At 41.6% G+C, this 23,570-nt stretch overlaps 1 protein-coding gene across 3 annotated transcripts in view; it reads left to right on the top strand.

The window, feature by feature from the left end:
* Window positions 1-461: 461 nt before the first annotated feature.
* Window positions 462-23,570, top strand: part of smad3b (SMAD family member 3b) — a 134,108-nt gene continuing 110,999 nt past the window's right edge. Inside the window, exons 1-2 of one of the 3 annotated variants that reach the window (XM_072565283.1) lie at window positions 462-479; window positions 19,746-19,977. In XM_072565283.1, the coding sequence (XP_072421384.1) occupies window positions 19,772-19,977 (206 nt within the window). In that variant the 5' untranslated portion in view covers window positions 462-479; window positions 19,746-19,771. Of the gene's footprint in view, window positions 480-19,202; window positions 19,420-19,467; window positions 19,978-23,570 lie in introns of those variants that run through there. The other 2 variants (XM_072565282.1, XM_072565284.1) reach the window with 2 other exon arrangements.

Here is a 23,570-nt window from a genome sequence, read left to right as displayed (position 1 = left end):
GAAAATTGCAAAAATGAGTTCTGTTTGATACTTGGTTTCTGTCTGGAATTACAGAAACGTGGTGAAAGGTAAGGCAACAAGCATATGTTTTGTGTAGGAAAGAGAGAAAAGAGGATGTAGTGTGTGAATTTACTGGAATTTTGGCTTGTTTCGTCACAAAGCAGAGGGAGAGTGAGCTGATACAGGGGCAGCTGCTGTAAAAGCAGCATTCAGTGCTGAAGCAAAAGAGACAGAAATAAACTCCAGTATACCACTGACACAAACAGAAGGAGAAACTTGAAAGGCTCACCCTTGTTTCAAAAAAAAAGACCTGCAATGACTAAAACACAAACCAGAATGGATATTTATCGTGTGACGTTTATCTGCGGTGAGGCGGCACTTAGAAAAGCAGAGTGAGGGGAACTTAAAGCAACCACTTCTGCCCCAGTTAAAATATACCAGCAGAAGATCAGCATTTAGCTCAAGTGACGTATATTTTGGTGAGTAATGCTCAATTCTTTGATTGAATACCATTAAAGGGTAGGATGATTTCCTGGCATTTAGAATCATTTTAAAGCCAGCAAACATTAACCTTCCTCTGTGTGTGTGTGTTAGTGTGTGTGCATTTTAACCACTGTTTATTTAACTACTGCTTACAGGAAGCTTATTTTAGAAGATTTATAGCTTGTTTTTCTATTCCATCAACTAATTGGCTCAAATGGTAAATGTTCCTTTCCTTTCAAGTATGCCTTAAGTCAAATACATATCTATCAGCTTGACTCAGTTGATAATGCTCCTGCCTTTTGAGTTCAAATTCACCTTAAAACATACACCCAAAGTCTACACTGAACAGGGAAGGCAGTTGTGAAGAAATACTGTTGCTGAAATAATCCACAACTTCAGTCTAATGTTGAATACAATGAAATCTGGAATTAAAAGCTACTCTAATAGAGATTGTGTACCAATTAAATATATAAAAACATCATGTTCACTTACATCTTTCAAGGAAGGAAATCTGCTATCCTTATCTGATCTGGCCTACATGCGAATCCAGACTCCATAGCCTCTTAACCGGCCTTTGAAATGGGCTAACAAGCCACTCAGTTTAAGGGCAATTAGGAATGAGCAACAAAAGCTGGTGTTGAAACCATAGACTGCTACTCCAGGGTAGTACTGAGGGAGTGCTGCACTGTGAGAGGTACCTTCCATCAAATTAAATGTTAAACTAGGCCTTCCATCTGTCTTCTAAAAATATAAAGGATCTAAGCCGATAGATCAAGGCAATCCTATGGTGGTATCCCATGTAGTCTTACCTTAAAGCATGCCTCAATCTCTTTTAGAATTCTTTCCAGATTCACAACCACATGCATGTATTTTTATTTTAATGGACCAGGAGTACTGCCCATTCCTAACTGCCCCTTAACTAAGTAGCTTGCAAGACCTTTACACAGTGCAACCAGATTTCTCTGGGTCAGTGAACCAGACTATCTTTTAAATAATAAAGATCAATGATAGCTATATGGTCTATAGCAACACTGAGACCAGCTTTATATTCCACCTGTTGTAAGTGGGACTTGAACCCATACCCCTAGAGCATGGATCTAGCCTCGAGTTTACCAGCATTGCTACCAAACCACCATTCTCCCCTGGAATAATTCATTAGCCAAGGGAGAAAACAATAAGTCCTGATACAAGGTAATGCAGTACTCCAATGATTCTGTATTCAATACAGCAGCAGCCCTACAAGGCAAATGTGCCTTCTCAGCCTTCCAAACAACTAGATTTGTGGAGCCGATGGCCCAGTGGTATTATCACTGCACTGTTAATCCACAGACCCAGGTAATGTTCTGGAGATCCGGGTTTGAATCCTGCGAAAATGGAATTTGAGTTCAATAAAGAAGTTCTGGAATTAAGAGTCTGATGATGACCATGAAGCCATTGTCAGTTGTCAGAAAGCCCTATCTGGTTCACTTATCCTCTTTAGGGAAGGAATCTGCCATCCTTACCTCATCTGGCCTACATGTGACTCCAGGCCCACAGCAATGCGGTTGACTTTTAACTGGCCTATGGGCAACTAAGGATGGACAATAAATGCTGCCCCCAGTCAGCGATGCCCTCCTCCTGTAAAACAAAAATTCTTCTGATGAAGAACCCTCATTGTTGTTGCACCAATCGTTCAGATACACTCACATGGTGCTGATACACTCACAGTGAACAGAAGAAGATCACACCCAACAATGGGAATAGAATAGACCTTAGAACGGTAGAGATAGAAGATATATGATTCTTCATGTCTGTGGTGACCCTTTGAACGAATAGTCATGCTCAGTTCCACATTCCTGCCCTATATCTATAAGGCTATATGTTCATCAAGTCCAACTCCTTTTAAAAGTGACTTATTGAAGCTGTAATGATTGTAATGTGGTCAACCAGCTAGACATCATAATATATGAGTTCCCTAATTTGAGCTGTTAATCTGGTGCAATCAGGGAACCCTGGTGGAGAGAAAAAGATTGAGTGTGAGCGATACTGATATTCCGGTCCCTGACCCCTGACTCTGTATGAGGCAGTACTATAGTCAAGGGCTGTTCATGTTGTAAATAAAGGGTGACTTGGTGAAGGGATACTGGCCTCTGTAGCGTTACTTCAGAAACAGTTGCATCACCTTTTTAGACAATTCTTTGAATACCAACAAGTTCTCCACCTCTCTCCTTGCAATCACCAGTCATTTCAGAGCTGTGACCTTTGGACATTGAACCACATCTGAGGGAATAATTTATACTATTGAAATCCATCATCCTCTCATTTATTAAGCCACCTTTTAGCAATTTCTGTTCCAAGGAGAATAGTTCTAATGATTCAAACCCTTCTTCAAAATTAAAATGTCTTTCCCAGATAACATCCTTGTAAATCTCCTCTTCTAACGTCTTAGAAACAGGCGTTGAGATTAAAACTCCTCGTAATTCAGTTCTGAGCTTGACTGAAAGGACAATCTGAAAATGAATAAATGAAGTTTCTTGATTAGTTTGTCTGAATAACAACAATAGTTTATACAGTACCCATCAGGTAACAGAGGATTTCAGAAGGAGCAGTGTGGAGCCAGAGGAGAGTAGAGAAAAGGTTAGTGAAATCACCAAAAAGTATGGTCTCAGGGGATGGGTGAAGAGTGAAAAGAGATTTGAGGGAGACTCCTACAATGTCAGCTCATGATGGCTGAAGATGATGAACGTGGTAATAAAATAGATGAAGGGAAAGTATACATTAGACCAGAGCTTGTGGAGTAAAGCATGCATTAGCGGAATAAAGAACATAAGAAATCGGAACAGAAGTAGGCCATTTGGCCCTTCAAACTTATTCTACCATTTGATAGGATCAAGAATGATCTGATTGTGGTATTAGTCCCACTGTCCTGCGTGTCTCTTTTGCTGCCGATTCGACTTATAGACCTCGGTGTCTGAAACATCTTTTATCAGAACAAAGATTTGTTTAACTCAGCCTTAACTATATTCAAAGGACTGGAGACAATTGTAGTGGTTAGAGTTGTTTGAGACTCTGAATTTCAGGGCAGTAACAAAGATTATAAAATATTATTCAATGCACAGGGATTTAGGGGAGGTCACAGGTGAATGGGAGATATATATCTAAGACTTTGTGTGGAAGATGGTAGGAATTTTAAGACTAGGTTGCATGGGAAATTGCATTAAGCTCTCAATTTCAATCAGCACATTTTCCAACAGAACTAATCCATTGCAATGAAAATAGAAATAAAACATTTGAATTAAGCAATGTTTCTCCAATAGGGAGCAATAATATAACTAAATTCTTTTGGAGGCATTTTCTTTACTTAAAAAAAATGATCACAGTCAGTATCCTGGAGATAAAAATCTTTGCACAGCTGCATTAATAAAAGTATGAGTGAGCAAGAGAGAACATTCATCTCGATGCCCAACACTATGCCCAATAGTGAGGTCACCTCTGTAGGCGACCTTTCATGTTGTATGACTGCGGTGAGTAATGGCTTTAAAAAGACCAAACTTTAGTTACATAATCTTTTTTCTTCTGTCCATTTAAAAGGAGTCTTTTGCTTTTGCTAAGTCTTAATAATGAAGTGTGGGGATGACACCCTGGGGCATAATTTGGACTTTCTTTTTCCAAAATGCAGCTGATTAAATCTGAAATAGAATTAAGTTGTTTCATTAGCAGCTTTGAGAGTGGTTTAGTGTAGTGTTTTGAATATATATTGAGTGCCAATAAAATGAACTGCCTGCAGAAATCACAAACACCTTGTCTCGATTTTGCCAGTCTGCATCTCCAGTATTTGTTGAAACTGTCTCCAGTGAAGCACAGAGAAGTCTATGCCACAGACCTTGCATAATTGACGAGCTCAGGGTTTAGGGAATTCACTCCCATATCTGAACACCTCACTGCAATATTGGGGTCATTTCCTACTGTAAAACTGAGTAAACCAATAGGGAATCAGGATAAACCTTTTTTTTACCAAAACGTACAGTGGAAATGAAGAACGTGCTAACAGCCATTAGTAAAAGTGCATTTAAGGAAAAGTTAAATAAAAACTTGAAAGAAAAAGGAATACAAAGATAAGCTGAAGGGGTGAGATGAAATGTAGTAGCAGGAGGCTAATGTAAAACAAAGCAGGTCAGGCAGCATCTGAGGAGCAGGAAAATCGACGTTTCGGGCAAAAGCCCTTCATCATTCTTGAAACATCGATTTTCCTGCTCCTCGAACGCTGACTGACCTGCTGTGCTTTTCCAGCACCACTCTAATCTAAACTCTGGTTTCCAGCATCTGCGGTCCTCACTTTTGCCAAAAACAAAGGTCAGTTGGCTCTGTTGATCGTGTTTTCTGGTTAAAGATATTTCCCTGAATTGCCAGTTGAGATTTTTTTCATGATCATCTGGGATTTATGGTCCCTCTTCTTGGTGCCCCGGTCCAGCAGGAATGAGAGATGAGGATAGAACTGGGAAGAGATAGAAAAGCTACAAATAACCTAAATGCTTTGACTGCAATCTGAAATATCTGGGATTCGTACATGTCTAGGCTCAGTTGGAATGAGGAGTGAGCTTGTCCCGGCTTGACTGAGCCCTGATGATTGCCAGCCACTTAACTGAATAGGCAGCTGCCTTCTTTCTTGTAAGATATTTTGTGAAAGATTGGCTTGAGACACTGGATTGGCTGAAATGCCAGTAACCAAAACACATTTTTTCAACAAATGACAACCTGGTAATTGATGTACAGCAAAAGCCAGAATTTAAATATGACCACTCACACTAGAGTTCACTGCAGACTGATTAGTTACTACTGATTGACTGTTTTAGATATGGAGAAGAGCAATGATAAATCTGAAAGGACTAAATGGATTCAGGTGGTCATGAGCCTAAGCTATGACCACACAATCTATAACCTTTATTGAATTAATTGCATGATTCCTGAAATAGTGACACAATTCATTTAACCCTGTGCCCATTACATATTTATGTCACTATACAGATATAGAAGTGGCTTTGATGGATATAATTTGCATGCTCAGAAATCTCTCAGATCTGGTATAAAGACAAAATACTGTCGAAGCTGGAAATTTGAATCAAAGGTGAAAATGCTGGATTTGCATAATAGGTCTCGCAGCACTCTGAAGCATCAAATAGAGTTAACATTTCAAATTAATGAATTTTCACCAAAACTTCAGACTTCTTGCTAACATTCATTTCAGAATACCAAAGGTTACTGAACCTTAAAGTCACAAGATGTGGATTTGATAAAGGTCAGAGGGAGAGGATCAAATTTAACACCTCTTTCTAAAGGCCAGCACATGCACAATGGGCTGAATGGCCTTCTTTGCTGAAAGATTTGATAATTCAATATGGACAATACAGCAACAGAAGTAACTCTCTATTTGAACAAGGCTAAACATACCGCCCACAGATGATGCAGTGATAATAGTGCTAAACTAACAATCCAGAGGCCCAGGTTAGTGGCTAGGGATAAGGGTTCTAATCCCATGATAGAAACTGGTTGATTTAAATACAATTAATAAATCTGGAACTGAAAACTAATCTCAGTAATTGTGACCATGGCAATTTGTTTTTTTAAAACCTATCCAGTTCAGGAATATTCATTAGGAAAGAAAATCCTCCATTCTAAAAATAAAATACCGGAGATCTGAAATAAAAATAGAAAGTGCTGGAGGAACTCAGCAGGTTTGGCAGCATCTGTAGATGTTGCATTTTGAGTTGAAAATTATTTCTTTGGAACTGAGGAGAGGCGTGGAAAAGTGATGAATTAGTTGTTCAGTTTTATCCCTTTACATGCTCCTCCCGCTCACCTCAGCAAATTTTGGGGGTGGTATCAAACTGACCTTTCCCTGATCCGTGCCCACTTCTTTGGACAACAGACCTCTCTCTATCCACAGACTTTTCCACCCATCTCGAATACGCCCTCTCCATCCGAAACCCTCCCTTTGGCCTCTTACCCGTTTTTGTTCTTTTTATCGTGAACTGTTGGCATGACATTGGCTGCCTGAATCGAGTGGCTCCCCTGAGGCCCAGTCTAACCAGTTCTTCATGCCTTTGTTCTCTCAGGTCTAACCCAGAATTTGTTATCAAGCCTGCTGGCAAGCATAGTGCTCTTCTCAGCTGACATACCGACATCTATCTTGCAGACATTGAGTGCCAACTCTCAGTTACTTCTTCATCTTCCCCTGGACCATGACCCCACCACTGAACACCACTGCTATTGACTTCATCTCCTTCAGAGATCTTGCTTTCACAGATTACCACCTCATAGACCCCAAACTTTCACAGACCACTTCCACCTCTGCTAGACCCATTGTTTCAGTTTGTCCATAACCATAAGGCACAGGAGCAGAAGTAGACTATTCAGCTCATTGAGTCTGTTCTGCCATCTAATGAGATCATTGTTGATCTGTTAATCAACAACTTCACTTTCCTGCCTTTTCTCCATGACCCTTGATTCCCTTACGGATTAAAAATCTGTCTATCTCAGCCTTAAAGGTAAGTAAGAACCAAGCCTCAACAAACCTTCACAGTAAAGAATTCCAAGATTCATTCCTCTCTGAGAGAAGGAATTCCTCCTCATCTCTATTTTATATGTGCAACCCCTTATTCTGAAATTATGTCCTCTGGTCCTAGACTTTCCCACTGGGGGAAACAACTACACTGCCAAGTCCCCAAAGAATCTTGCATTTCTCTGCTTCACTGAGCATAATTCTGTCTATGTTGAATCTACTTTTTCTCTCCATGTCTAGCCTCTTGTCACTTATATTCACAATTCTTCTGACACCCTATGGCATTCCAACAATTTCCTAACCACTTCCGCTTCTCCATGGACCTGCAAGCTTTCCACATCTTTGTCCCCCACCAGCATGTCCTCAGGATTTTCTGCTTCTTCCTTCAACAGAGGCCTGAACAACCCTCCTCTGCCTGGCTGAGCTTATTCCCTCATTGATCAGTTTCTTCTTAAACCTGTCTCACTTCCTCCAAATAAAGGATCTCATAAGGGCCCGAGCTACACTTGCCAGTTTGTGGGTACGTGGAATATTCCTTGTTCCAGTCGAATCACACCCCTTCTTGCCACTCTTTTTCTGCTAATTCAATGATCATTTTGGTGCTGCTTCCTGTTCTTATCTGGAACAGAAAAATTAATCAATTTTGCTTCCAGTTTCTACCATTCTCTCACCTTTGCCTAATCCATCGCTGATTCTTCCCTTCCCTTCTTTGGCTTCTCTGTCTTCATTTTTGGGGATAGGCTGTCTACTGTTATTCACTACTGTTATTCATTGGGCGGCACGGTGGCACAGTGGTTAGCACTGCTGCCTCACAGCGCCAGAGACCCGGGTTCAATTCCCGCCTCAGGCGACTGACTGTGTGGAGTTTGCACGTTCTCCCCGTGTCTGCGTGGGTTTCCTCCGGGTGCTCCGGTTTCCTCCCACAGTCCAAAGATGTGCAGGTCAGGTGAATTGGCCATGCTAAATTGCCCGTAGTGTTAGGTAAGGGGTAGATATAGATGTAGGGGTAGGGGTATGGGTGGGTTACGCTTCGGCGGGGCGGTGTGGACTTGTTGGGCCGAAGGGCCTGTTTCCACACTGTAAGTAATCTAATCTAATCTAATTACAAACCTAATGACTGCTACAGCTCCCTTGACCATACTTCCTTACACCCGGCCTTCCTGTGTGGACTCCATTCCATTCTCCCAGTTTCTATGTGTGTGTTGTATGTGTTGTGATGATGTTACCTTCCAAAACAATGCTCCTGATTGTTTTCTTTTATCATCAAATGAAGATTCCCACTCACCCTATCCTCCCATTGTGGTTGATAAGACTGTCAGCCAGTCTGACACATTTCCCACTATTCTGCCTCCACACCTTTCCCACCCCACCCTTTCTGGAACAGCAATGGGGTTTGCCTTGTCCTCACTTTCCACCTAGGGCGTATAGTAGAACTATAACATAGAAATTAGGAGCAGGCGTAAGTCATTTGGCTCAGTGGTTAGCACTGCTGTCTCACAGGTTTGATTCCAGCCGCAGGAGACTGTCTGTGTGGAGTTTTCACGTTCTCCCCGTGTCTGCGTGGGTTTCCTCCAGGTGCTCCGGTTTCCTCCCACAGTCCAAAGATGTGCAAGTCAGGTGAATAGGTCATGCTAAATTGCCCGTAGTGTTAGGTGCTTTAGTCAGAGGGGAAATGGGTCTAGGTGGGTTACTCTTCGGAGGGTCAGTGTGGACTGGTTGGGCCGAAGGGCCTGTTTCCGCACTGTAGGGAATCTAATCTAATCTAATCTAATCTACAAACCAGCTCCACTATTCAGTAGGATCATGGGTGATCATCCAACGCAGTTCCTTGTTACAAAATAAGAGTACGCACACTTAAAAATAAGATGTGAAGGAATTTTTTTCTCTCAGAGGGGAGTAAATGTTTGGAATTCTCTATCCCATAGGGTTGTGGAGGCTAGATCACTGAAAGTATCTAAAGAAAAGCCAGATACATTTTGAAATACCAGGAAGCTGAGGGGTATGGTGAGATGACATGAGGCTGAAGGTGGATGAGCCATAATTTTATTGAACGGTTGGGCAGGTTTTCACCAGACGCCTGGAGGAAGAACGCCTCATCTTCCGCCTCGGAACACTTCAACCCCAGGGCATCAATGTGGACTTCAACAGCTTCCTCATTTCCCCTTCCCCCACCTCATCCCAGTTTCAAACTTCCAGCTCAGTTACTGTCTCCTTGACTTGTCCGACCTGCCTATCTTCTTTTCCACCTATCCACTCCACCCTCTCCTCCTTGACCTATCACCTTCATCTCCTCCCCCACTCACCCATTGTACTCTATGCTACTCTCTCCCCACCCCCACCCTCCTCTAGCTTATCTCTCCATGCTTCAGGCTCACTGCCTTTATTCCTGATGAAGGGCTTTTGCCCAAAACGTTGATTTCGCTGCTCGTTGGATGCTGCCTGAACTGCTGTGCTCTTCCAGCACCACTAATCCAGTATTTGATTTTCAGCATCTGCAGTCATTGTTTTTACCTTGAGGGGTGAATGGCCTACTCCTGCGTCTCTACCTTATGTTCTTATACTTTCCCCACGTGGGTCATACTAACATAACTTGTTTAAAGGGGTATTGTCCAGGTTCCTTCAATTTGTCCTAAAGTTTAACAGAAATGAGATTTAATAAAACATTGATATTACCCTTGGGCTACTGTTTACTGGTGTTAATCCCACATAACAGAATGAGATTGGTTAAGTGTCAATCCAGTAATTTGCAGAAACCATCTAGTCTAATTCAACATAATCTGAGTTAATCTACAATGATGCCCTTAATGGGTTTTGCAAATAAATAACTCAATCAGAAAACACGGGTGGTTTATTGGTGGTGATTAATAGATGTAAAAATACCTCGGGTGATTCAGTATGGGGGAAAATAACATTTGGTTGTGTGTAAGAGTACTTCTGAGTATAAAAAGAGAAAGAATTAAATGATCAGTAATACTGATTCATAGAACAGAGAACAATAAAATGCATTACAGACCCTTTGGCCCTTAATGTTGCACTGACAATGACCAGTATGGTAAAGGAAGGTAGAATTAGAAGATTTTCTGCATATAGAGATATGTGAGGCAGACAAAGTACATAGAGTCATAAGAGTCATAGAGAATTATAGCATGGAAACAGACCCTTTGGTCCAACTAGTCCATGCCAACCAGATATCCTAAACTAATCTAGTCCCATTTGTCAGCACTTGGCTCACATCCCTCTAAACCCTTCCTATTCATAAATGCTATAATTGTACCAGCCTCCACCATTTCCTCTGGCAGCTCATTCCACACACACACACACACACACAACCCTCTGTGTGAAACAGTTGCCCCTTAGGTCCCTTTTATATCTTTCCCCTCTCACCCTAAACCTATGCCCTCTACTTCTGGACTCCCCCACCCCAGGGAAAAGACCACGTCTATTTATTCAATCCATGCCCCTTATGATTTTCTAAACCTCTATAAAATCACCCCTCAGCCTCTGACACTCCAGGGAAAACAGCCCCAGCCTATTCAGCCTCTGCTTATCGATCAAATCCTCCAACACTGGCAACATCCTTTGAAATCTTTTCTGAACCTTTTCAAGTTTCACAACATCCTTCCGATAGGAAGGAGACCAGAATTGCACACAATATTCCAAAAGTGGCCTAACCAATGTCCTGTACAGCCACAACATGACCTCCCAACTCCTATACTCAATGCTTTGACTAATAAAGGAAAGCATACCAAACACCTTCTTCACTATTATATCTACTTGCAATTCGAATTTCAAGGAAGTATGAACCTGCACTCCAAGGTCTCTTTGTTCAGCAAACTCCCCAGGACCTTACCATTGGAGGGATATGGACCGGGTGCTGGCAGGTGGGACTAGATTGGGTTGATATATCCGGTTGGCATGGACAAGTCGGACCAAAGGGTCTGTTTCCATGCTGTACATCTCTATGACTCTATGACTAATAAGTGTATAAGTCCTGCTCTGATTTGCTTTTCCAAAATGCAGCACCTAGCAGTTATCTAAATTAAACTCCATCTGCCTCTCCTCAGCTCATTGGCCCATCTGATCAAGATCCCGTTGTACTCTGATACGCTTACCTCCATCTCCTGTAGCTAGTTTATTTCCCCTGGAACAGGTTATTAGCCTATCGTAAGAGCCTGTAGGCTGAGGGATGCCACTTTATTCAGGTATAGTCTCTCCCACTCTTACTGGCTGCCACAGGAATGTTGGAAAGACTTATGGCTGAAAGCCAACCTGGTTATCTACATTATGAATACATTGTCAATGGCTAGCAAGTTCTGAAGTGGGCCTTCAGTTCCAGAGGTAAGAACATCCACTCTGCCACCAGATCACCTGCAATATCTCAGGAAGTCCACCTGGAGAGGAATATCATTTATTGTTGAACACTAAAATACAGCCATTCCTCATAGAGTATGTAGGCTAGTCTGGAACATTGTTCTGCCACTGACTATTACCAAGAGAACTCACACTCAACTCTATGAGGAGATTAATTTGTGATTTCCTATGTCAATACTCTGTTTTCCTACTTTAATTTACTTTCATGTTTGCAAAGATCTAACGCCAGTGGAATAAATAGTCCTTGCTTCATGATCTTCAGGTCATCCATATCTCTCATAATTTTGAACACCAATAAGTTAGAATTGGGCAGAATGTTACCTAAGAGGTGACAGAAATGGCTGGAATTTCCTATGAATAAAACTTGATGTTCTATACTGAGCAGTATAATTTAAGTGCCCTGTTAGAATACTGTAACCAGCCAGAATAAGAAATCCTGCTTTTTCATTAGTAGTTTCCAGATGATGTCCCAGTAGGAACCTGTGTATGGATGCAGGGACCTGCTGAGAGGGGGACTATTTTCAATTGCATTGTTGCATTGAACACTGGAGTTTTTGACAGGTTTGAATGACAGCCTAAATAGGTGGAGAATAAGGAATATTGTCAGCGCAGTGGTAACCCATGGCAACCCATTTGAAGGAACCACAGAACATACCTTAAATCCCCAGAGCTTTTCACAAATGTTAAAACCAATGTACACCATCTCAAAGCCCAAATCTCCATCCACTCATAACTCATTTCTGCTCACATACATGTTTCAAATACAGCTGGATCTTGACACTGTAATCATTTCTCCGCCAACAAATATTATATTTGGAGTTAAATGTGCAAAGAAATTGACCATTGTGTTGTATTTTATTCTGAAACGAAATTTAGTCAAAATCAACAACTTGCATGTCTTAAAATATTTTGCAAGATGAGCAGGAAAAGGAGAGAGGTTAGAGTCGATTTCATTTATTTTTTTCTGACAGAGGAATTGTTCACCCCAGTAAAGCCCAGCATTTGTTACTCTGTGGATGGAGTCTTTCACTATCTTTAAGGTGAACTCAAGTCTCACTCTAGGGACAAAATAAAACAGAGAGCTATGGATGCTGGAAATCTGAAACGGAAGCAGAAATTGCTGGAGAAACTCAGCAAGTCTGGCAGCATCCGTGGAGACAGAAACAGAGTCAATGCTTCAAGTCCAGTCACTGTTCTGACAAAGGGACACTGGATTCAAAACATTGACTCTGCTTTTCACTCTTGAAACTTGAGTACTGAATTCAGATTGACATATTCAGAACAATAACGATATAGCTGTACTACCGGAGATGCCATCTTTTGGAGGATACGTTAACCTGAGTTTATGACTGGGTAAGCTGGGCAGAAATGATCCCCTGGTACTGCTTCTAAGCAGATTAGGGAGGACTTCCCCAATGTCCTGAACATAATATATCCCCCAGCTGTGGTACACTCACTTTTAACTCGTGAGGCTCTGGGATTGAGATTAATCCGGGGCATAAAAAGCATAAAAATCAAGGCTGACACTCCAGTGCAGCACGGAGAGAGTTGCAGTGCTTGTCTTTTGGACAAATCTTTTTTGGATGAGAAGCACGATCTGTCTGTCAGTCTGTCTGGTTGGAAGTAAAAGATCCCATGGTTCCATTGTGAAAAAAAGCACAGGAGTGAATCCTGGTCAGTCTTCATTCCTCAACCAACATCATACAAATAAAATCAGGTGATCCAGCCATTATCACATTGTTATTTGTGGGAGCTTGCTGTGTGCAAATTGGCTGTTGCAATAACTATATTTCAAAACACTGCTCTTCAAATGGAGCTTTACGGGTTGTAAAGCAAATTGGGATGCCTCGGTATCGTGAAAGGTGCTATACGATGCAAATGTTTCTACATAGAAAATATGTTGTTCAGAGTTTGCATTGGTCAACAAAGTAAATCCTGAATGCTCGGACTTTAATTTTGTAACCACTTCAGAGGAAGCCTCTCTCAGCCATTACAGACTAGATTAATAGAGTAATGGGGGATGTCATTCATTCCATCATGCTGATGCAAACTGTTGTCTGGTAAGTCCCACTTCTACATCCCTTCTTCCCAGCCTTGCAATATTTCTTAGCTTCAAGTATTTACATAATTTCTTTTTGAAAGTTGTCAGTGAATCTGACTCTGCCACTGTTTCCAGACAGCACATTGCAGATCTCAGCAATTCATTGTATAGCTTCCTTTTTATCCCTGATCCTTTTTGCAATTAACTAAGTTCTGTGGCTTCTGATTATTGATCATTTTATCACTGGAAATAATTGCCTGTTATTTATATTATTAAAACAGTTCATAATTTTGGACATCTCTATTTAATTTCCTCTTCACCATCTTTATTCTAACAAGACTCCCTCTCTGCTGCCTTCCTCAAAAACTTTTCTGCAACTCTCTCCAAGTTCTTGACATTGTTTCTAAAAAGTTGCTGTGCAGTATTGAATTGCACACTTCAGGTTAAACTAGGACAACCAAAATCTGAAATTCAAATATATAGAGATCATTTATTTATTCTTCTCTGTGTCTCAGAATGTCTCAGCAAAGCAAAAATCATTTCTACCCAATCAATTTCTCGCCACGTCTTCAGTATTCCAATTGTGCACACAGTTTGATCTTAGTCTTGGCAAAGTATTAGTTTTAATTTTGCCTCTGGAGCTCTATCTATTGAAAATTCAACACAGAGCTAAGCATCAACTGTGAATTTAAACCTGCTGGGCCGTGCCCAGAGATCAGAGATTGGCTTTGGGCAAGCCCATTGACAACAAAGCTTGTATTTTGGGCCTGATCAGACACTAGACAGAGAGACATCTATGCTTCTTGCAATTACCTTTATCTGCAACTTGTTATGCCAAAATCAAGATATGTGGCAATGTATCAATTACAAAAGAGCACTGAATTAGTCAATGGTGAGAGTATTTAGGTGAGGGTATGCCAGAATATTAGGAGAAATTGAGGACTGCAGATGCTGGAGATCAGAGTCGAGAGTGTGGTGCTGGAAAAGCACAGCAGGTCAGGCAGCATCGGAGGAGCAGGGGAATCGATGCTTTGGGCAGAAACCCTTCATCAGGAATAAGGCTTATGGGCCAGTGGGGTTTGGAGAGTTAAATGGGAGGGGGCTGGGTCTGGGGGGAAGGTAATTTAGAGTATGACAGATGGATGAAGGTGAGAGAGGAGGGTGGAGCAGATAGGTAGGAAGGAAGATGGACAGGTAGGATGGGTCATGAGGGCGGTGCCAAATTAGAAGGTTGGATCTGGTATAAGGTGGGGGGAGGGGAAATAAGGAAACTGGTAAAATTCACATTAGTCCCATGTGGTTGGAGGGTCCCAAGGTGGAAGATGAGGTGTTCTTCCTCCAGGTGTCGGATGGTTAGGGTTTGACAATGGAGGAGGCCCAGCACCTGCATGTCCTTGGTGGAGTGGAAGGGGGCGTTAAAGTGTTCAGGCACGAGGCAATAGGGTTGCTTCGTGCGGGTGTCCCGGTGATGTTCTCTGAAGCGTTCTGCAAGTTCCCTGTCGACAATGGCAGAATGCTATAATGTTTCAAATTAGGTGGAACCATCACTGCTGGTAAAGTTGCTGAAAGGTATTCATTTCATCAGCTCTCACTTTGAGTCAGTGGAGGAAATCCAGGCCATTGTTGTAATGGAAGTAATATAGCAGTAGGAGGAGGCCATTCAGCCCGGCTTGCCTGCCCTGTATTTCAAGTAGATCACAGCTGATCATTTACCATAATGCCATTTTCTCCCATTTTGTTCAAAGTTGTTTTCCGAAGGTTACATTTACAAATTGCAATTGCATTACTTTGCCTTGATATGACCTACTGCAGTCAACATAGTGAAGTGATGACTGCAGATGAATTCTTTAATGGTTTCCTCCGAAGTTCACATCTAATGTTTTATAAGTGTGAATGGGCAAGTCTGCCTTGTTCTAACGTTTAAAGGAAGTATCCTGAATTTAAACAGAGTTTTAACACTCTCATAACACATAACATCAATGAATGACTTAGAAATGCAGGCATGATTGTCACATATGTGGATGTAGCAGCTATTTTGTGCACAGCATGATCCCACAAATAATAGTGAGATGTTTGGCATTTATTGAGGGATGAATGTTGTCCATGACTCAAGAAGAAATCATTGATCTTGTTTCAATAGCCACAGGATATTTTGTCGTCAACTGAATATACGGATAGTTCCTTCACCTAATTGAAGAACCAGCATCTCGAACACTGCAATAGTCCCTCGGTATTGCACTGGAGTATTAGTCTGGATGCTGAGCTCAGTTTCTCCTGGAGAATCTTGAACTTACGATCCCTCGGCAGCAAACCGATACCCGGATTTTTTTTTTTGACACAAGTTCTCCACCTGGGGTCAATTCTGGAGTGAAACAGAATATTGGGGCTTAGTTACTGAGATTCAGAGAATTGTACTGGGGGGCTGATGTTATATGTTTTGACATTCATTGGAACTTCCTGTACTGAATCACCCACTATCAAGATCCTGGGTGTTGCCATTGACCAGAAACTGAACTGGACCCACCTTATGCATACTGTGACGACAAAAGCAGGTTAGAGGCTGTGGATTATACAGTTATAGAGTCATAGGTCATACAGCACAGAAAAGACCCTTCGGTTCAACTCCTCTGCAGCAACCAGATATCCCAAATAAATCTAACCCCATTTGCCAGCGTTTGGCCCATATCGCTCAAGACTCCTCCTATTCATATCTCCATCCATATGCCTTTCAAATGTTGTAAATGTATCCAACTCCACCATCTCCTCTGGCAGCTTGTTTCATACACGCACCACCCTCTGCATGGAAAAATTGCCCCTTAGGTTCCTTTTAAATCTCTCCCCTCTCACCAGTTTTGAACTTCTCCACCTTAGGGAAAAGACCTTATCTATTCAGCCTATCCATGCCCCTTATAATTTTATAAACCTCTATAGGTCATCCATCAGCCTCTGACTCTCCCAGGAAAAAAAGTGCCAGCCTATTCCACCACACCCGACAGCCCAGACACTCCAATCTCCGCACATCCTTATACTGTAAATATTTTTCTGAACCCTTTCAAGTTTAACAACATCTTTCCAATGGCAGGGAGACCAGAATTGAATGCAGTATTCTGAGTAATTCACCTCCTGTCTTCCTAAGACTGTCCACCATCAACAAGGTACATATTGGGAACGTAATGGAATACCTCCCAGTTGCCTGAATGAATGCAACTCTAAGAACATTCAAATAGTTCGGTGCCATCCAAAACAAAGCAGCCCACTTGAATGGCACCGCATCGTCAAATGTTCTTTCGTTCCACTGCCAACATACAGTAGTAGCAGAGTGTACCATCTACAAGATGCATTGCAGAAATTCACCAAGACTTCCTTTTGACAGCATCTTCCAAACCCACCATCTTTCACACCTGGAAGGACAAAGGCAGCAGATGGAAGGGAACATTAACAGCTGCAAGTTCCCTTCCAAGCCAGAGACCACCCTAGCTTGGAGGTATACCACCCCTCCTTCACTGTCAGTGAGTCAAAATCCTGGCGTTCCCTCCCTAACAGTACCTAGGTGGCCCTTTACCACATCTCCTGCAGTAATTCAAGAGCAATTACTCTAATTGCTCTCAAGAGCTGGAATATTTTGTTTTCATTATTTGTGGGTCAATCTGAAAAAATATATTAAAATGTTATTCATATCTATCTGTATTTACAACCAAAACAATGAGATATTAGCAATATTCATCACATTTTTTATCACCTCTCGGACCAGAGGTATTGATCTCAGAGGTATTTACGCATTTAGGACAAAGATGAAGAGAAATCTTTTTCTTTCAGAGGGTGGTGCATCTGTGGAATCCTTTACTGTCGAGGGTGGGTTATTCAATACATTCAAGGCTGAGATAGATTTTTAATCAGTAAGGGAATTGAGGATTTGGGGGAAAAGGCAGGAAAGTGGAATTAAGGGTTATTAGATCATTGAATAGCAGAGCAGACTCGATGGGCTGAATGGCCTATTACTTCTCCTATGTTTTAGGGTTCTCTTCAGTTTCCTTCTTCTGCTCGTCTGAATGCAAACATGCAAAAAACACTTACTTCTTATTTTGCCATTACCACTGTGGTGTGAAGGATACGTACAGAATTATGATGTTTTACTAGATTTGAATAACATTAACAACTTGGATTAGACACTAAACTGAGGCTCCATTGTTCCCTCTCAGGGTGGAATGTAGAAATTCGTTGGTGATATTTCAAAGCTGAGCAAGGGAGTTGTGCCAGATGTCCTGTCCGATATTTATCCCTCAATCCACATCACAAAAAGAGATTAGCTGTTCATTGTCACAAAGTTGTTTGTGGGATTTTGCTGTGCAGACATTGGCTGCTGCATTTCCTACATTACAATAGTGATTACACTTCAAAAGTACTTTATTTGTTGTAAGATGCTCAGGGAATCCCGAGGTTGAGAATGTATAAATGAAGCTTTATTTCCTATTTTTATTCCTATGTGCATGATCATTTCAATTGGAGGAATTCTCACGTTCATCCAATACTTCATCACATCATTGACATATCTTGCTGACTTACAGAATCCACTGATTGCTGTCAACACTCATTACCATTTAGTGTTGACAATATCTAACAAACAGCAATGAAAGGTTTTATTTTTGCAGTGATTGGCAAGGAGGGAGTGCGTTGCTGGTTGGTGGGACGTGTGACTGGTTGGGCACAGCGATCTCAGGAGAACTTCCTTGTCTTCTTCAATATCTTAGACCGCTCAGCAGAGGACAATCTTTATCATTTAGGCAGAGTTTATTGAATCAGTGTGTAACAAAGTGGTGCCCAAGGTTAAGGTGGTGGATTGTTAATCCATTGTCCTATACAGATGTGGGTGTAAATCATGATACCGTCTTAACATCCCAATTCTGGTCCAGAAGGTCCAGGTTCACCTGGCCTAAAGGTGTGTCATACTTGTGTTTCAACAGGCTGATTAAAATAGCTGTTTACTCTGAGATGTTCCCCATGTACTGCTCATGATTTAGATGTTTTGCATAACGTTAAAGCCATAAGACATAAGAGCAGAAGTGCATAAGACATAAGAGCAGATGAACATTCAGCCCATCGAGTCTGTTTTGCCATTCAATCAGATCACAGTTGTTTTGTTAAACCTCAACTCCACTTTTCTAAAAAAAACTTTTATTACAGCTTATTCATTTTTATCAGCAACACGTGGCATCTTGGTTTCACATCGATTGGTTAACCAGAAAATTGGAGAGAAATGTGTCATCAGAAAGATAACAATTTGAACAAGTCAGCAAACTACCGGGGTACCAATCCAGTTTGAAAAGCAGGGAACCCAGACCTCCAACCTCTCAGCCTTCAGTGAGAATATAACTAACTGGACCAGATTTAGTAGCAACCATTTTGCTTGGGAAATGAAAACAGACTAAAATGTAATTTTTAAAAAATGGGTTGCCTCACTCCAATGATGAACTGCAGCACAATTAATCTATTCCTCTGCAAGTATGAACCACACCCCAATAAAAAAAAAGGTTATTGATCCCAGCTAGCTGATTTGCATTTAACAGGTCAGTTTAAGAATGTGGTCATGAAATTACTGCTGCATTTTTGAGGAGATGTGTAGAGTCTCAGTGAAATTCTAATTCTGGGCTGGGTTAAACGTGAAGCTTTCACAGGCTCCTCTGTGATTGGTGTTGAAAGGGAGGGGGGTAGGTCTAAGCAATAACACTTTTTTCTCTCTCTCTCCCTGTCTCTCTCTCTCTCTCTCACACACACACACAACACTCGCTGCTCAGTCTCCTCTGCTACAGCCGGCTTGTAAAGTAATTTACATCAGACAAGACTCTCTCGAAAGTTGATCTGAGAGTGGGCGGAGGATCACATCAACACCCCCACCAACTCCGGCGGAGTGATTTCAGCAGCAGACTTTAAAAAAAACAGGAGCAACTTTTTTTGTTTTAACCCGGGGGGGAGAGAGAGAGAAAAAAAAGTAACTTCCCTCCCTTTGAATTTTCCCCAGCTTGCGTAAAACGTGAAAGGAGGGGGTGGGGGAGGGAAGCCGGCGCGTTTACCGACGGCAAGGCCAAGATAGGCGGAGGCACTCGATTGAGGGAGCGGAGGGTTACGGAGCTCGCGCCCCCCCACCTCCCCCTTTCAGGAGGGGTGGTGCGGCCGGGCTGCAGTCAGACTGAGGAAAAGTTTTGAAGAAACTTCGGAAAAGTTTTGAGGGAACGCGATCTTGGGCTCGGAGTTTGTGCGTGCGTGTTTTTTTTTAAATAGAGTTTATTTTTGTTGTTTTTTGTTTAAATATTAAAGACGGAATAAGCCAGCCCGTGCAGGAAATGTCTTCGATCCTGCCTTTCACTCCACCGATTGTCAAACGTCTCCTGGGCTGGAAGAAAGGAGAACAAAACGGCCAGGAGGAGAAATGGTGTGAGAAAGCGGTTAAAAGTTTGGTGAAAAAGCTGAAGAAAACCGGCCAGTTGGACGAGTTGGAGAAAGCAATTACCACGCAGAGTATTAACACGAAATGCATAACCATCCCCAGGTAAAGACGCTGTGTTTTGATTTCAAAAGAAAATTCTGGTAATGAAAAAAAAAATTCTTGAAAGAGATAGGACTTTCCAGACGAACAAATTGTCTTTTAAAAGGAATTCTTTTTTCAATTTCAAAAGTGAATTCCAGAATTTTGCTGTTGACGCAACCCAAATTTTATTCGAGTTTGGTGTCTCCTTTTTGAGTTTATTTTGGATGTCTGGAACTGAGGGTTAAGGAAGGTGAGGAATGTCAAAAAGCCACCTGCATTCAGCATGGAATGTTTTGTGTGCAACTGCTCTCGCCCAGCGTGTTATTTGACAGTTGGAAGTTGCACTTAGATGTACCCTTAGGACGCAGAGTAGGATGGTTTGCCTGTTGTAGAGTGGCACTGTACGTTTAGATGGCTTGTTAAGTGAGCAACGTTAATAAGTTATCTGTACCAAGGTAACTGTGATGTGTGTCTAAGTATTGTATCTGCGTGTGTGTGGGGGAAGCACCGTGACACTTTTTTTTCATATACGCCTGGGGTTTGTGGTGGTGTGTCACTTAGGAGGCTTCAGTTACATTGGCAACATATGTGCATTGGAGCCTGGAACTATTGATGGGAGAAGATCCAACTGTTTTCCCATTACCTGGGCGACTAAGAATCTCTCCTGTTCATGGTGCCTGCCATTGTCATGTGTTGGAAGAAGGATTTACAGGCTGAGAACAATTTGGGCATGTTACAATGGGCCTCTTCCATGGCCAACGTTTCCTCAGTTTTTTTCTGCTGGGCATCCAACATCCATCCACGGCAGTGAATTCTAAAACTGGGAATCAATGCTGAGAAAGTCTCCACGGAATCTTGCACTGTGACTGTAGCGCTTAGAGGGCACGTTGTTTGAGGCTGTTGAGTCCTGGAACGGGATTCAGAGGCTGGGATGCTGCTCTAATGTCGGTGGACATTTGGGCACCCCCTCAGCCCCAAATAATAGCATACACTCAGTGACTACCTATTGGAGGCTGGCTGATCCAGACAAAAAAAAATGCTGCTATTGGAAGAAACACCTCTTTATTATAGCACAGCGTCCACATGAAACAGGGTTAATAAGAGAGTTAAAAGATAAGTAGACTCAGCATCATTGTTTATGGGGAGAATGTACAAAGCTCTGGACGGGCAGACAGGCTGCTGGGGTTACCATGAACCCTGTAGAGATTGTAGAACCCAGTTTGTTAGCCCATGCTGTGATGTCATAAGCACATGGTGCAGTCAAGATGTGACCAGACTGGCACTGAAACACTATCGTGGTGTAATCTTATACTATAACTGATATTAATAGTGAGGAACTGATTAAAGTGCCTCTGACCTCATATCCACCGGTAGAGGGTCAGAGCTACTTGGTTTTGGGAGCTGTTAATGATTTGCAAAGTGATGGATTTTACCATGAGGTCAGCTTTTGCTTTCCCATTAAAAGGCATGTGTTTAGGGTGAAGACAAAGGCATGTTCTAGTCTCTCAGGAGTAGTGTAGTATTAGGCTGACACGTAGAAAACTGCTCCATGACCTGGAGTCATCTTAATACTCAATTTGCATACACCAGTTTAGCAACTGTGCAAAGCCAAAACTGTTACAAAGTTGGTGAATATACTTTGAGGTGGATTGGCACATGTCAGAGAAAGGGGTAGGAGCAATTAATCATGCTTTGTTGAATTTTTCTTTTAATAGTACAGTTCTAGCTGTTTTGGAAGATTTCTAATTTTAATTTTTAAACACTGCCTTAGCTGTTCCACATGTGCTTTGTGCAAGTAAGTGACTGGACAATGTAGCATGGAAGCATTCAAGCTTGGCTTCTTCAATTTCACAATATTCATGCCCAGTTTCATATGTTACAATCGCTAACATTAGCATTGCCACATCAGGTAAAGTCACCCTGTTGAAGCAAATTCATGTTACCAAAGGACAGGTGTTGGTTGAATTTGGTGTCTGACCTCAATGATCATCTTTTTATTTCAAGATACTCTAGATGAACCAGGAAATAACAGTCTCTGTTAATCAATCCTAAATTGGGGAAATAGCACTGGAGGCACAGTCAAACAGTTGGGACCAGATCTTTTTCAGGAGTGAAATTAGAAAACAATTCTTCACACATTATGGCAGAAAGTTTGACCCGCCCCACTCCTGTAAATGGCCATTTACCAATTAGTAATTTTAAAACTCCAAAAGATACATTTTGGTTAGCCAAGGGTATTGAAGCAAACGATAGGAAATCAAGCTGGATTGTTGTTCATTGAAAAACAGCATACACTTGAGAATGAGATCAGCTCCTCCTGTTCTCGTATTCCTATGATTTATCTTGAACAGCGAGCTATTTTAATGAGGACAGAACCTTCTCAAAGCTCCAGGTTTCATAATATTTAGTAATCTCTCTGCACTGGATTACTTGACCATTCCTAATGCTGTTCTTCTGTCAAATGCTGAGAGATGCTTTGTTACATTAAAGGCAGGAATACAAGGAAGATTGTTGTTGTTGATCACTGCTGACTCAGGAACACCGGTAATGTTAACGACTTGTTCTCAATCCACTTAATTGCTTAATTCACTTATTTACTTTTTAGTAAAATTAATCCTTTTTCGTTAGCTTCGATGGTGACAATTTTTGCTAAATGAAGAGCCAGTGAGAGTGAGGTCATCTTTTGAGCATTGAGGCATTTTAATGACCTCTTGTACAGTGATAACTTGTATTTCTACAGTGTTCCTCTCATTTAACATCTTTTGGAAGGGTTAACGGGGGCTCCAAAAAGAAATGAGTGAACACATGGTGAAAGAGAAGAGAACATTACCAGGAAGACAACATTTTAGAAAAGTTCTTCAGGCTTTATAAATGTTAGATCTGAAGGGTCAGCCTCCAGTGGTGGAAAACAAGAGCTGGAATTCAGCAGTAATCCATCATTACCTCAACCCATTTATTGCCATCTTCACAACACGCAACTACATTGAGTCATACACTTGTATAAATATTGGTCCGTAGAATACATTTCCTGAGTTTCTGATGGTGACTCTGGCTTCCTGTTTATTCTCACCCTCCCACTTCCCTGACCTCTTCAATTCTGACAGATCTTCCAGCTGTCTGGTGTAGTTTGTTTTGTGTTAGGATTTGGGGATAGTGTGCGAAATTGGAGTTGATGTAGATTGGCCATGATCTTGTGGAAAGGTGATGCAGACTCAAAGAGCTAAATGGCCAACTACTGTTCCTTATGTTATGTTGAGGTATGTTTGATTTCTTTCTTTTATTTGTTCTTTGAATATAGGCATCACTTGCTAGGCCAGCATTTATTGCCTAGACAGTTAAAGGTCAACTGTATTGCTCTGGATTCGCATGTAGTCCTGATCAGATAAGGACGGCAAATTTCTTTTCCTAAAGGACATTAGTGAACCAGGTGGATTTTTACATCAAATGACAGTTTTATATAGTTTATACTGAACCCGAGGGCACAGTCTCAGAGGGAAGGGATGACCCTTTAGAACTGAGATGAGGAAGGATTTCTTCAGCCAGAGGATGGTGAATCTGTGAAATTTATTGTCGCAGAAGGGTGTGGAGGTCAAGTCTAATTCGGATTTTTGATT

This window comes from Chiloscyllium punctatum, chromosome 48, assembly GCF_047496795.1.
Source record: "Chiloscyllium punctatum isolate Juve2018m chromosome 48, sChiPun1.3, whole genome shotgun sequence".
NCBI classification, from domain to species: Eukaryota; Metazoa; Chordata; class Chondrichthyes; order Orectolobiformes; family Hemiscylliidae; genus Chiloscyllium; species Chiloscyllium punctatum.
Note: the sequence above shows the minus strand (reverse complement) of the source record. Positions and strands in the feature narration are given on the sequence as shown.